This window comes from Lepidochelys kempii, chromosome 12, assembly GCF_965140265.1.
Source record: "Lepidochelys kempii isolate rLepKem1 chromosome 12, rLepKem1.hap2, whole genome shotgun sequence".
In the NCBI taxonomy this organism is placed as follows: domain Eukaryota; kingdom Metazoa; phylum Chordata; order Testudines; family Cheloniidae; genus Lepidochelys; species Lepidochelys kempii.
Window position 1 is genome coordinate 37133441 of NC_133267.1, and position 13313 is coordinate 37146753.

At 49.1% G+C, this 13313-nt stretch overlaps 1 protein-coding gene across 1 annotated transcript; it reads right to left on the bottom strand.

Annotated features, from left to right (window-relative positions):
* Positions 1 to 6526: 6526 nt before the first annotated feature.
* On the bottom strand, positions 6527 to 12962 carry LOC140896556 (extracellular calcium-sensing receptor-like). Its single transcript, XM_073308481.1, has 5 exons — positions 12713 to 12962; positions 11525 to 12313; positions 9746 to 9895; positions 9080 to 9206; positions 6527 to 8170 (listed from the first exon to the last, which is right to left on the bottom strand). Exons 1-5 carry the CDS (start codon positions 12854 to 12856, stop codon positions 7194 to 7196), a joined length of 2187 nt encoding a protein of 728 aa, XP_073164582.1. The 5' UTR covers positions 12857 to 12962; the 3' UTR covers positions 6527 to 7193.
* Between the last annotated feature and the right edge of the window lie 351 nt (positions 12963 to 13313).

Here is a 13313-nt window from a genome sequence, read left to right on the forward strand (position 1 = left end):
AACAAGACCAGGAAAGGGTACAATACCCCAACCACAGCAGTTGAGGTTGAAAGTGAAGACAGGCAGGTTCTGAGAGAGGGCAGGAACGGGACTGGGGTTAATTAATAAAGAACATATGTATTATTTCTCATCTTTTAATTCATACACATAGCTCTGTATGTGTCTGTCTGTGCATCAGCCGTGATTTACCTTGGAGTTCTTTCCAAAGGAAAGTGGAGGCAGCCCTGTCTTGCTATAAAATAGCTTCGGAAGGTTCTGGCTTCTGAAAAGAAAATCAAATCCTATTTGTCCATTAGAAAGAAAGATCGATAGATAGAGATGAACAGTGATAATCAGTAACAGCTTGTCACCCAGTTCTGCAGGCACAGTGGGACTCACTCAGCCTTTGCATACAGGTCGTAGGCCCGGGTTTCCAAGGAGAAGGTGTTCAGAACAACCATGTTGGTTAGGAGCTCGCAGGCAGTCCGGTTGCAAGAGTTCTAGGGAGAGTGCAAATAAGGCAGGGTCGTAGCAAGAGAACGACGTGTGAGTTATCGCAGTACAATCCCTAGTGCGGGCACACTGAGTGGACGTTTTCAGAGAACTATCCACAATGACTCCAAGATCTCTTTCGTGAGTGGTAACAGCTCATTTAGACCCCATCATTTTAAATGTATAGTTGGGATTATGTTTTCCAATATGCTCAAAGAAAGACAGACCAAAAAAACTCTCCGTGGGAGAAAGCAGAGTGCACCTGCCCGTCTGAGCACCTCCATCTTGGATCCCTTCAATCCCAGCCTGTCCCCTCTGTGCACAGACTTCCTACATGCAAAAGAGCGCGCTTGGACAAAGAACCCTAGCTACAAACACTATCTCAGGAGCTTATACAGCCCTGCACTGGAGTATCTGAGTGCCTCACAACATTTACCCTCCTAACACACTGTGGGGCAGGGCTGATATTCCCATTTTACAGGGGGCAAAATGAGGCACAGAGCAACTAAGTGATTTGCCCAAAGTCACACAGAAAGTCTGTGGCAAAACAGGGAACTAAAGCCCAGGTCTCCTGAGTCCCACGCTAGCTCCCTAACCAGTAGACCATCCTTCCTCTCTAAAGGATGTGATTGCAGAGCCATTGGCCATTATCTTTGAAAACTCATGGCCATCGGGGGAGGTCCTGGACGACTGGAAAAAGGCTAATGTAGTGCCCATCTTTAAAAATTTGGGCCAAAAGAAATCTGATGAGGTTCAACAAGGACAAGGGCAGAGTCCTGCACTTAGGACGGAAGAATCCCATGCACCGCTACAGGCTGGGGACCGAATGGCTAGGCAGCAGTTCTGTAGAAAAGGACCTAGGGATTACAGGGGACGAGAAGCTGGATATGAGTCAACCGTGTGCCCTTGTTGCCAAGAAGGCCAATGGCATTTTGGGATGTATAAGTGGGGCATAGCGAGCAGATCGAGGGACGTGATCGTTCCCCTCTATTCGACATTGGTGAGGCCTCATCTGGAGTACTGTGTCCAGTTTTGGGCCCCACACTACAAGCAGGATGTGGAAAAATTGGAAAGAGTCCAGCGGAGGGCAACAAAAATGATTCGGGGACTGGAACACATGACTTATGAGGAGAGGCTGAGGGAACTGGGATTGTTTAGTCTGCAGAAGAGAAGAATGAGGGGATTTGATAGCTGCTTTCAACTACCTGAAAGGGGGGTTCCAAAGAGGATGGATCTAGACTGTTCTCAGTGGTAGCAGATGACAGAACGAGGAGTAATGGTCTCAAGTTGCAGCGGGGTAGGTTTAGGTTGGATATTAGGAAAAACTTTTTCACTAGGAGGGTGATGAATCACTGGAATGCGTTACCTAGGGAGGTGGTGGAATCTCCTTCCTTAGAAGTTTTTAAGGTCAGGCTTGACAAAGCCCTGGCTGGGATGATTTAGTTGGGGATTTGAGCAGGGGGTTGGACTGGATGATCTCCTGAAGTCCCTTCCAACCCTGATATTCTATGATTCTATGAAAGGGAGAGGAAACAGCCAAAGAGGGTAGCAGCAACATTACTTACATTACAAGCCAGAAAACTGCCATCAAGGAAGGTGGCCTCCCTGAGTGAGGTGGGCTGCCGGGAACTCTGCATGGAAGAGGATGTTCTGGCTGCAGAAGGTTCTTGGTAACACTGAGGGTCTGTCTACCTGGCAGTCAGAGCTGTGACATGTCGGTAACATGCACAAGCTAGCTTTGGTCTAGCTCAGGGGTGGGCAAACTTTTTGGCCTGAGGGCCATATTGGGGTTCCAAAACTGTATGGGGGACCGCGTAGGAAAGTCTGTGCCTCCGCAAACAGCCTGGCTCCCGCCCCAACTGCCCCCCTCAGAACCCCTGACCTATCCAAGCCCCCCTGCTCCTTGTCCCCTGATTGCCCCCTCCCAGGACCCCCCCACCCCTAACTGCCCCCCTGGGACCCCATCCCCTATCCAATCCCCTCTGCTCCCTGTCCCCTGACTGCCCCGACCCCTATCCACACCCCAACCCCCTGACAGGGCCCCCGGGTTTCCCATACCTATCCAACCCCCCCATACCCCTGACCCCTATCCGTACCCCTGACCAGCTCCCCGATACCCCACCCCCTACCCAACCCCGCCTGCTCCTTGTCCCCTGACTGCACCCCCACCCCCTGACAGGCCCCCCGGGACTCCCACACCTATCCAACCCCCCCCCCGTTTCCCCCCCGAAACCTCCACCCCATTCAACTGCCCCCTGCCCCGACTGCCCCCTGGGACCCCCTGCGCCTTATCCAACCCGTCCCCCCGCTCCTCGCCCCCTTACCAGGCCGCTCAGAGCACCAGGACTGGCAGCTGCGCCGCCCGGCTGGACCTTGCACCCCCGCCACCCAGAGCGCTGGCGGCCCAGCAAACTGAGGCTGCAGGGCTGGGGGACAGCAGGGAGGGGCCAGGGGCGAGCCTCCCCCGCCGGGAGCTCAAGGGCCGGGCAGGAGGGTGCCGCGGGCCACCCCACCTCTGGTCTAGCTAGATCGAATAACAGCAGCGGAGATGCAGCAGCAGAGGGTAGCCAGTGGAGTACCTACCCGGGCTGCCGGGGCGTCATTGCGATTGTTACTGGAGCTAGCTAGAGCCAAGTTAGCTCCGGTATGGCGTCTACATGTACTGCACCTCTCTGACTGCCGCGCAGGCATGCCGAGACAGGGAGAAGGGCCGGTTAGAATTCCGATTTGCACCTACACAAGCACCGCACGCCGACGCCTGGCCCCTCACGGTCCGGCCGTCAGCACGGACGCATCGCAGGCCTGGAAGACAGAGGAGCGTCAGCAGCTGCGGAAGGCGGGAGCTGGGGTTGCCAAGTTACCGCGCGATCAGCTCTGGGAGCACCCAAAGTTCTCGAACGCATCCAAAATTGGAGCCTGACCCTGCTCAGGTCTTCACTGTGGTAGGCCACACGGGCCCAGAGCAAGTCTGGTGAGTCACTGGAGCTGTGGGGAACTCTGCTAATGACTTCACTCCGCTCCAGCATGCAGCCTCCAGCTGGCAGAGTCAATGCAGACTGACCAGCATTAGCCAGAAGAGACTAAGGAGCACTGGGTTGGGCTGGCTTCATTTCCTCTGCGATTGAAGCTCTTGCACTAACACGTGGCAGAAACGCATAGCCAGGGACGCAGACAGGCTTTCCACTGGGCAGGTGCTTTTTAAAGCAAGTCACTACATTTGGATCTAGGTTTCAAAACACCCTCCCCACTCAGACAGGTCAGAGCTGGAGTTTTGGTTTGGCCCATTACAGAGCTGTGGGCCAGCTGCAAAATTCAGCTCCCAAGTTCTGGGGTGTTTGGCTCAGGGCCACCCTTAAATCAATCAGTTTTCAAGCATTTGGCATAGCCAGCTCCCACTCACCTGCAGGGCTTTTCACCAGGTGCTCCCCACACGGGCTGCACTGAAACGCCTGTGTGTCAAGGAACTGGCTGGGGCCACAGTTCCCTGGTGGAGTGGTGCTGCTCTCCATTTGGGCAGAGCAGCAAAGAGGGTAAAGCAGCCAGGCAGAGAGCAAACAGTAGCCCGCTAAAAAGCGAGACATTTTTTCTGAGCTCCAGCAGACGTCTGCCGAGCTTCCTTCCAAAGCCCTTCGCCTCTTGCTGGCTGTATGTGTAGATAACAGCATCCGTGGTTACCAGCACTGGCCACTGGTGTTACACAACAGAAAAACTGCTTCATTCAGCATGTACCTGGGGTAACTGAGAACACGGCGGAGACTTCCCTCTTCTGTGAGTGCAGGCTTGGGGACGGGAGGCTGAGAGCTGGAACGACCAACTCAAGGACAATCGGATCTTCGGGCTGGGCAGGGAAGCAAACAGGGGCAGTGCAACTTGCACAGTTAAACAGGCACGCAACCAACACGACCCCCTGGCACTAGGTGCCTGGGACAGACCAACAATGCAGCAGCAGACTGCTATTGTAAGGATCTTAACAGGGTGGGGTGGGGGTTTTTTTATTTAATTTATTTATTTTACAGGAAATGGGTTTAGTAAAAAGGCAAATGTAAAATCTGTATCTGCCTTGCCCCTTCCTTAGAATCTTGCATTTGCTTGTAAAGTAGAGGAGAAGAATATCTCCGCTCTAAACAGTCTGTTCTCTGGCTTTAACCATTCAGTTACTTCACAGCTAGGGGGTTTATGTTTATGATTCCTCTCTATAGGAAGGAATGTTGGAGGCTGCTGGAATATGACTATTAGAGCTAGTAGGGGATGTCAGAGGAAGTTGGGGATGAGAAGAATATGGGTTATTCAGCTTGAGAATGGGACGGTTGCCTCTTTAAGACGTCTGCCAGTCTGCAGAGACAGCAGCCAGTTTGTTCTCTCAGCTGCAGCAGCTTGTTACAGAGGTGGGACACACACACTGTACTTCTCTCCTGGAGACTTACTTTTGTTCTTCTTTGTTTGTATTAATCTAAGACTCAGGTCAGTTCTGAAGGAGGATACATATTCTGCTCTCTGTGTATCGAAGCATGAGCGGAGAGGCAAGCAACAGTAGTGGAAGTGAAGCTTAAAGAACAGGGAAACAGGACAGTAATGCAGAGAGAAGGCCAGACAAAGAAAGAGAGAAATGCAGAGTGTTGCCATGAGAAAGTGAAGGATCAGGAATAAACTCACTGATTCAGACTTGTTCTAGTATTCTCTGCCTTTATTGATCTATTCCATGAAGCAACAGCATTTACCATATTAACACATCCTCCACGAGACTCTTAAATATGAAACATTTACAATCTAGAGAGCTTGAGACCACATCTGCCTGTCAAGGTTCTTCCCCTTGAAACCTCCCTTGGTTTTCAGTTAGACTCACTCAGCCTCACTGGCTGAAGGTAGGCTTATGGTCAATTTAGTATATAAGGGTCCCAAAGCCTCTCTCTTTACCAGATGCTGGGCCAAATTCACCCCTGCCATAACTCCGAATGAAGCCAGTGGCATGGTACCAGATGTATAGTTGGCCCATTTAATGCAGTGTTGTCACTGCTGAATCAAATGAGGCACATTCGATGGGGTCCCAGCATTTGCCCAAAGCTGGAACGTAAGTGCATAGACATGCAATTCCCTCAGACGACACGTGGTGGGGCTACAAAACAATTAATATAGGACTGCTGCAAGAACAAGAGGATTAAAAGAGCAGCTCCACTCTCCTGCCCTCGGCCAGTACATTGGCCAGCAGCAGGGCAGTGCTGTGGACACTGGTTTTGCAGTTCAATATTTACCAACGTCTTTGTGCTGAGCAAGTATTTCGCCAACAGGACACTGACGAAAAGGCTACCGGTGAAATAAAGGTGATGGGGCTAGCTCTCAGACATTGCTGTTGGCAGTCACTGGAGGCCTACAGAGTCACCTCCACTCCCACCCCAAACCTCAGTACAGTCTAAGCGGAGTTTCCCCAAAACTCTAAGGAAAGAAAGTGTGGCCCAGTGCCCAGGGTACCCGAACGGGAGTCGGGAGATTTGGAATCTAGCCCTGGCTCTGCCCCAGATCCACTGCGGGGTCACCCGCATCACTGTAAAATAGTGATCATCATAATCACTGGGATTATGGTTGGGATTATGGTAGTGCCAAGAGGGCCTGCATGGGATCGGGGCCCCATGGTGCCAGACACTGCGCGCACGCACCCTGTAAGAGGCAACCCCTGCCCTGAAGAGCTTGCAATCTAAATAGACAAGACAGATAACGGATGAGCGAAAGGGAGTCTTTTGATCCCCATTTTACAGCTGGGGAAACTGGGGCACAGAGCGATTTAGTGACACGCTCAAGGTCACACAGGGAGTCTGTGGCCGAGACAGGAACTGAACCCAGATTTTCTGACTCCCAGTCCAACCATCAGGATTTCCTACCTTTTGCAAAGTACAGATGAAACACCCTCTATAAGTACAAAGTGTTGTAACAGGAGAGCGCTTTCCTGGAAAAGTTCCCTTTCCTGTTCACCACTGTGGGAAGCAGCAGGAGTAGGAGGGAGTACTACTAGGGATTTCTTACCCTTCCCCTTCCCCACCCTCCCACAGAAGAAGTGCAGAAGAAGAGGGGGAGATGGCAGTCCCCTTGAATGCAGAGTCAAACACTTATTTGATAACTGCCAGATCCAAGGTGATTGACACAGTGGACCTCATCCTAAAAGAGAGAGCCTGCGGTGTCAGAGGAGTGAAAGTACTTGGAAAGGCACTCGAAGAACGCAAATGACTGCTGATGAGTTTGTGACATAGGTAACTGCTAGGGATATGGGGGCAAATTCACTTTTTAACCCCAGGGAAGAATTTGGGTCATAATTTGTACCAAGGATCTCAGAACACTTAAACACCCCTTTGCACTTTTAGTTAAGCCTCACTACACCCCTGGGCATGTTGAGTATTACTAAGCCTATTTTACAGAGGAGGAAACTGAGGCATGGGGCGGGTAAGTGACTTGATCCTGATCACAGAGTGAGTCAGTGGCAGAGATGGGAATAGAACCCAGGAGTTCCCAGCTCTTAATGCTCTGCTCTAAATCACTAGACTATACTTGGGATGGAGCAGAATTCCACTACCCCCATCTGTGATCTAAGCCAATTAGGGGAGGAGGAATGGGGAAGTCACCTGATAAACCATCTATCCAATGCTTTTTCATCATCACGCCATAGATAGCTCGCGGCCTCCTGTGGATTACGCTTTCCGCGTTGTCCCTTTGCAAGGCGAGCAGGAGGGGCTGGTTCAGTGTACAGACGTATCTACTGAGGCAATGCTGCTCTCCATCTGGATAGCAAGATTGGCCTTTTCGGCCATCTTCTGGCAGTACTCGTACGTGGACCTCTTGATCCACTCGACTGTGTTGCGCTCTGGCCGGAAGAGAATGACATAGCATTTGTAGAGGAACAAGGCGGCCAGGGAGCTGTAGGCGGATAACAGGATAACGACGCCTAGGACGACATTCACCATCTTGCTTCTGCTGGAGTGCAGGACAGGGGTGACGGCGAGCCAGGTGACGAAGAAAATCATCATGGCGTAGGCAATGCCTTGGGCATCATTGAAGTTGGCTGGCAGGGACTGGCTTTTCATAGCACACGCCAGGGCACAGAAAGCGAGGAAACACAGGTACCCATTAACAAAAGAGGAGCCCAGACCTGCATCTCTGTGGCATTCCAGGAGTATACGGGGCTCCCCCGCTGGGTAAACTCTCCTGGCATCCGGGGGGTCTAGATAGACCCAAAGCATGCAGATGAGACACTGGATAAAGGGCCCCACTCCCATGATAATGAGATAGAGTCTCATCTGGAGCTTGCTTGGCCTCCCTACAGGACTTTCAAAGGAGCAGAGGTTCTGGATGGTCTTGGCAAGCACGCTGGAGAGGCAGAGAGCAAAGCTGATCCCAAACACTGGTTTCTGGAGTTTGCATTTCAGGCTAGTGGGTTCTCCTATGACCAAGAGGGTGCTGGAGAAAGCGCACAGGAAGCCTGCCATGTTGCAGTAGAATATGAACCCACCAGCAGTCTTGACAATGGGTGTGTCACCATGCCGGATGTACACGACCAGGACCAAGATGGTGAGCAACATCCCCAGGGCAGCCAAGCTCGCCAGGGATATGCTGATGGGTTCCAACCAGGACAGGTAGACGCAGCTCTTTGGCCAGCATGACGTGCTTCCCCTTTCTGACCATTCGCTCAAAGGGCAGGGCCAACAGTTCTGAATGGCTGGAAAGACAAGACAAGTCTCTATGACCGAGCAAGGGTTCCCTCTGTACTAGCTAAAAGATGGGGACACTGAAACAGGCCTGAAAAGGCTGACACCCCAAAGTCTCCTGCCGTCAAAGCAAACTGATGGCCCCCGCTCCCATCTCAGCAGGGACTGGCCCAAACCAAACTCTTTAGCCAAGTGATGGGACCTTGATCCTTCATTGTGGCCCCAAGTATGACTCTATCCATCAAGAGAAGGCCTATGGCACTATGACCTGGTGGTATGACTCCTCCCCATCCCCCAAACCTGGTGATCAGTATCCATCAGTGCACATCAGCATTGTATGGGTAAGCACCGCCACACCTTTACTCCTTGTGATATTACTGCAGTCCCAATACCTGTCCTTTTCTCCCCAGAATAAGCATGGTGGACTCTGCCAGTGATTCTTTAACAGGGAATTCCAACCAGCAATTACCCTCTGAGAGGGAAAACATCCCAGCTCATCTATTTCTGCTGCTGTTCTTGACCCTCCTTATATTCTGACTTCTCCTTGGTGCAAGTGTCTTCTTCTCTGCAGCTTCTGCTTGCAGGAACCATCTCCCTATATCTCTTCTCCCCAGTAACTCTTCATCTTATTTCAAGGCACATCTGAGACCATTTTCACCTTTTTCTGCACCTCTTAAATTTTTCTGCCCCTCTGTTCTTCTTTAACTCTAATTGCTCTGTTCAGCATTTTAAGAGACAAGTGCAAAAAAGGTGCATTACAGAAAGTAAAATTCTATTGGATTTATATTAATGGTTTAAATGTGGCAGGAGAAAAATAGAGAGCCCATTAAAAATATAGGTGGGAAAAATCTCATCTATTGGAAACACAGGAATTAAGTAGGTACTTTGTCAGATCTGCATGCCAAGGAACCTGGTATTACCCGAGCCGTTGCTGTAAGTCCCTGCTTCACACTTGTCACAGTCGTAGCAGCAGTTCAGAGGCAGAAAGTCATGGGGTTTCTTCCTCTGGCCAGGCTGACAGCTGCGCAGACAGGACGAGCTCAGCACCTGTGTGAAAAACAGACAGCCACGGGGCAGCCTGGGGCTCCTGTGATGTGCACAGAGCCCTGTTTCCATCCACCAGTCCCAGGCACCCAGGGGGCAGCCTGTTTCTCTGAAGGTTTAATTTAAGCCAGTGGAATCATTGCTACAATGGGGCACAGAGCTGGGTGTTAACAGAGCTGAAGGGTCACCTGACAAATGCATAATCAGAGTGCACAACACACAGGATGAAATGGAATTACGTGCATTCCTTGGCTTGTCCCTGCAGAGCCAAGCACTTGAGTCCCTTTTTGCCCAGAAGGCTACTTGCACCCCCCTTCTATTTTAGCTGGCGCTAACTAGACCCACCTGCCAGCATGACTCAGCAGTCATCACCCTGCATCCCAAAGCCGGGTTTTAGCACCTGACTCAGCTGAAGAGCCCTTGGTTCCTATACAGGGTCTGACAGTCTGTCACCCAACACAGGGACCTGTGTGGCACCGGGCTGGAAAACAAACAGGCTTTCCTTGGCAAGTCTGGAGTAGAAAATACCACTGCCCCCTCACCTCCCTTTGGCTGGAGTGGCACCAGCTGGTAGCATTCACTGCTTGGAGGGTCAGGACTCCATCTTCTGAGACAGTCCAGGAGAAAATGTCAAAAAGGTTCCAACTGGGCAGGATTAGAGGAGTGTAGTTGGAAAGAACAAAAGCTTCAAACTGGAGTACAGAGGGGAAGGAAATCATAGAAGATTAGGGTCAGAAGGAACCTCAGGAGGTCATCTAGTCCAACCCCCAATGATCAGACACGCCAGAACAGACCAGAACAATAGCAATATTCAGGAACCACAACTTCTGGGCAGGAAGGAAGGATTTTAAGCTTCAATCTGAGTTATGCATCTTGTTCCTCTGTAACACAGGGCAGGGCTTATGGGAATCGCATTTTGGTAAAAAACAACTAGAGCATCAGTTTAGTGTGTGAGCTGCTATGATATCTCAGCAATGGACACAAATGCAGATGGATTAGAAAGAAGATCTGGCTGGAAAATAATTCCAAACTTGAGATTTCACCTTTTTTTTTAATGGAGTTTCAAAGAAAAGGCTTTCATACTTCAACCCTTTCTTTGACCAACTCCAATAGAAAGATTGATCTTTTACCAGTGAACCATGTCCTGCCCTTGTAAACAGATATACCTGATGAGGTAATTGGTACAGGCTGGTCAAAAATGTTTAGTCCAAACCATTTTTCAATAAAAAATTCATTTTTGATACAAGAAAAATTTTCACAAAAGCCACTGCTTTTCATGGAAAATTGTAACTGTTCATTGAAAAACTGAGCACCTGAAAACTGAAAAGTTTTTGGGTTTCAGCTGAAAAATGAAAAATTTTGATTTGGAAAAGTCACCAAAAGAACCCCATGGGAACTGGCTGCATTACAGCCAGGGGCTCCAACGATGCACTGGAATGGCTCAGCAAGAGGGGATACTATGGTGCATCATGGGTGATGTAGTCCAGCCAGCAAGCCGAGCCCAGCCCATAGATAGGAAAGAGAATCCAAACTAAAACCCCCATGAGATATCACAGCAACATTTACAAACTGAAATTTTTAAACTTTTGGCTGAAAAATTCTAATTTTGATTTTTTGCTGAAAAAAGTCTACATTTTTCTGCGGAGAAAAAATAATCCACCCAGCTCTATTAATAGAGTCTGGATACTCTGTGTTTCACCCTCTTCTGCTAATTTGAGTGGCTTTCTTCTGGCATGCTAGTCTGATTTATACATTGGTTTAGATCGCCATGGCTGAACAGACTTGCACTTATCCGAAGGGCTGGGCTTACGTATTTTTTAACTTTTTTTATGCTGCTTAAAGAAAGCCTGAAAACTGTTTTACTTTAGAAATGCAGGTCTTGTTTTACCTTCTTTACCTGGAAGACTGTGGACAACTGGAGTGCAAGTAGCTTTATAACGCTAGAGGCAGCCAGGTGAGGGAAACTTGATTAAAGTAGATGGGAAGTGATTTTTATCCAGAGTATGAGAGCTCTACAATGTTCAATGCCTTTTTAAACTGAAATGCTTGAGGGAAAAGTTCTCCTTGTTAAACAGCCAGTGCCCAGCCAATTGAAAAAGTTCCCAGTCAACATCCCTGACACATCCAAGGAACGACTGAGCAAAAACAAGGAAGACAGTCCTAATATTTCTAAACAAAAACCAGAAAATAAAAACTCCTAGCAAAATAAAAAGTTTTTAAAACAACCCCATTTAAGTCTTCCCTCTACACATAAACTAAACAAGGGGACACAATACACTTTTCCCATTGCAGGTCACCCGTAAACAATAACCTGTATTTACCTGGGATTTAAAAGCATTAGAGTTTCCTATGTGGGCACAGAGAATTTTGTTGTCTTTGCAAAAGGCATCAATGGCCAGCTGCAACTTGCTGAAGAAAGTGGCCAGCTGGTAGATTACATCATCTGATGCCAACCTATGAAGGCATGTAGCACATGCATTGATGGGGTCCCGAGTGCAGTTCTTTTCTTCAAAAGGAAGATGTACTTCCAGGAAGGGTAGATAGTTAAAGCAGATCTGGTGCTGCAGGGAGCTATTGACTTCACAGTGATAGCAAAGTTGTCTAAACATGTACTCAAGTGACTCCTCCCCAGAGTCCTGATGACCTAGTGTTTGCAAGTATTCCAGGAACCCAGGGATAGTCCTAGCTCTCTTGTGCAGGGACATAATGCCATCATAGTGGTGAGGTACAGTAAAGAGTAATGGAGCTTTGGACCAGAAGCAACACAAAATCACTTGCTTTCCAGGGACACTTTCCACAAGCGACTTCTCGCGAAAGTTACCACTATAGTCAAAAATGACCGTCACGTTCCCCCTCGTCTTCATGATGCTGCTGTGCAAGGCCGTGGCGTTTGCAGAGCCCTGCTCATGCATCTCAAGGCAGAACTCGTCCTTGTCCTTCTGGGTGAAATTTCTGGCTATGCCTAATATTTCCTTTTCACTGTTCTGGATGACACCGAGCACATTCCAGCCCAAGAACTGGACGAGCATTGTCAAAGTCTCAACAGCTCCTTCGCCATCCAACTCAACCTCCGTGCTGTAAATCATCAATTGGTCATGAAGAACAAAGACCTGCAACACAAGGGCCATTCTGCTTTAAGCGTGGCATATCCCTCACCTGGGTGTTCTTTCATGACTAAAGCCAATAGGAGACCTGATCCTGGGAAGCACAGGAGGGCCTAGTCCTGCTTAGTTTATGAGATCTGATAAGATCACAGCCTGAGGTACAGTGGTACGCTTGCAAAGCCAAACATCCTTGGTGGGGCGCCATTAAAGTCAATGGATTGCCACCAGGGTTGTGGCCCAAACATCACTGCTTTTTTTCCAGCCAGAACAATTTATAAATTGTGACTGTGCACAAACAGGCGTGCACACACACACCTGACACAAACAGGAGTGCAGACATGCGGCACACCCATCCACACACCCCGACACATACATGCACACACTGCCATGCGCGTGCAAGCTTACCGTTGGCAAATACTTTGTAAAAAAGAAGACATTCCACTTATATCTCATGTTGTAAGTGGTGATGAGGGTGATGATTTGCTCCACTCCATTTTCATGGTTGGTCCAGATATGTTTGAGGTGGAAAAAGCTGCACGTGGGAGGCATTTCACAATGAGTAACAATTTTATAGCCCACACGGAGGTTGCTATCCGGAAACTGTGTCCCGGTTTGCAAAGCAAACCTTATTAACTGGGCCCAGATTAAGTCTTGCAAGCTGGGAAGACAGAAAACAGTCAAGACAACATGGCACGTTATGGACTATGTACTAGGTGCATCATGATGGAATTGCATTGCACAGGTGCAAACAAATGGATCTGGGGCAAAAACTCAATCATGTGCTTCGCTATCTGCAGCCCATTCAGCATCATTACTAACCAGCTATGAACATCCAAGCACACAGGATCTGCTCAATCCCATTTCTCTCTAGGCCATGGGGGGAGAATGATATGTTAACACTGGCATGAGAAGGCATGGAAAATTATCATTTATTATTATTTGTATTGCAGTAGTACATAGGAGTTGTGGTCACAGACCAGGACTGCATTATGGTAGATGCTGTACA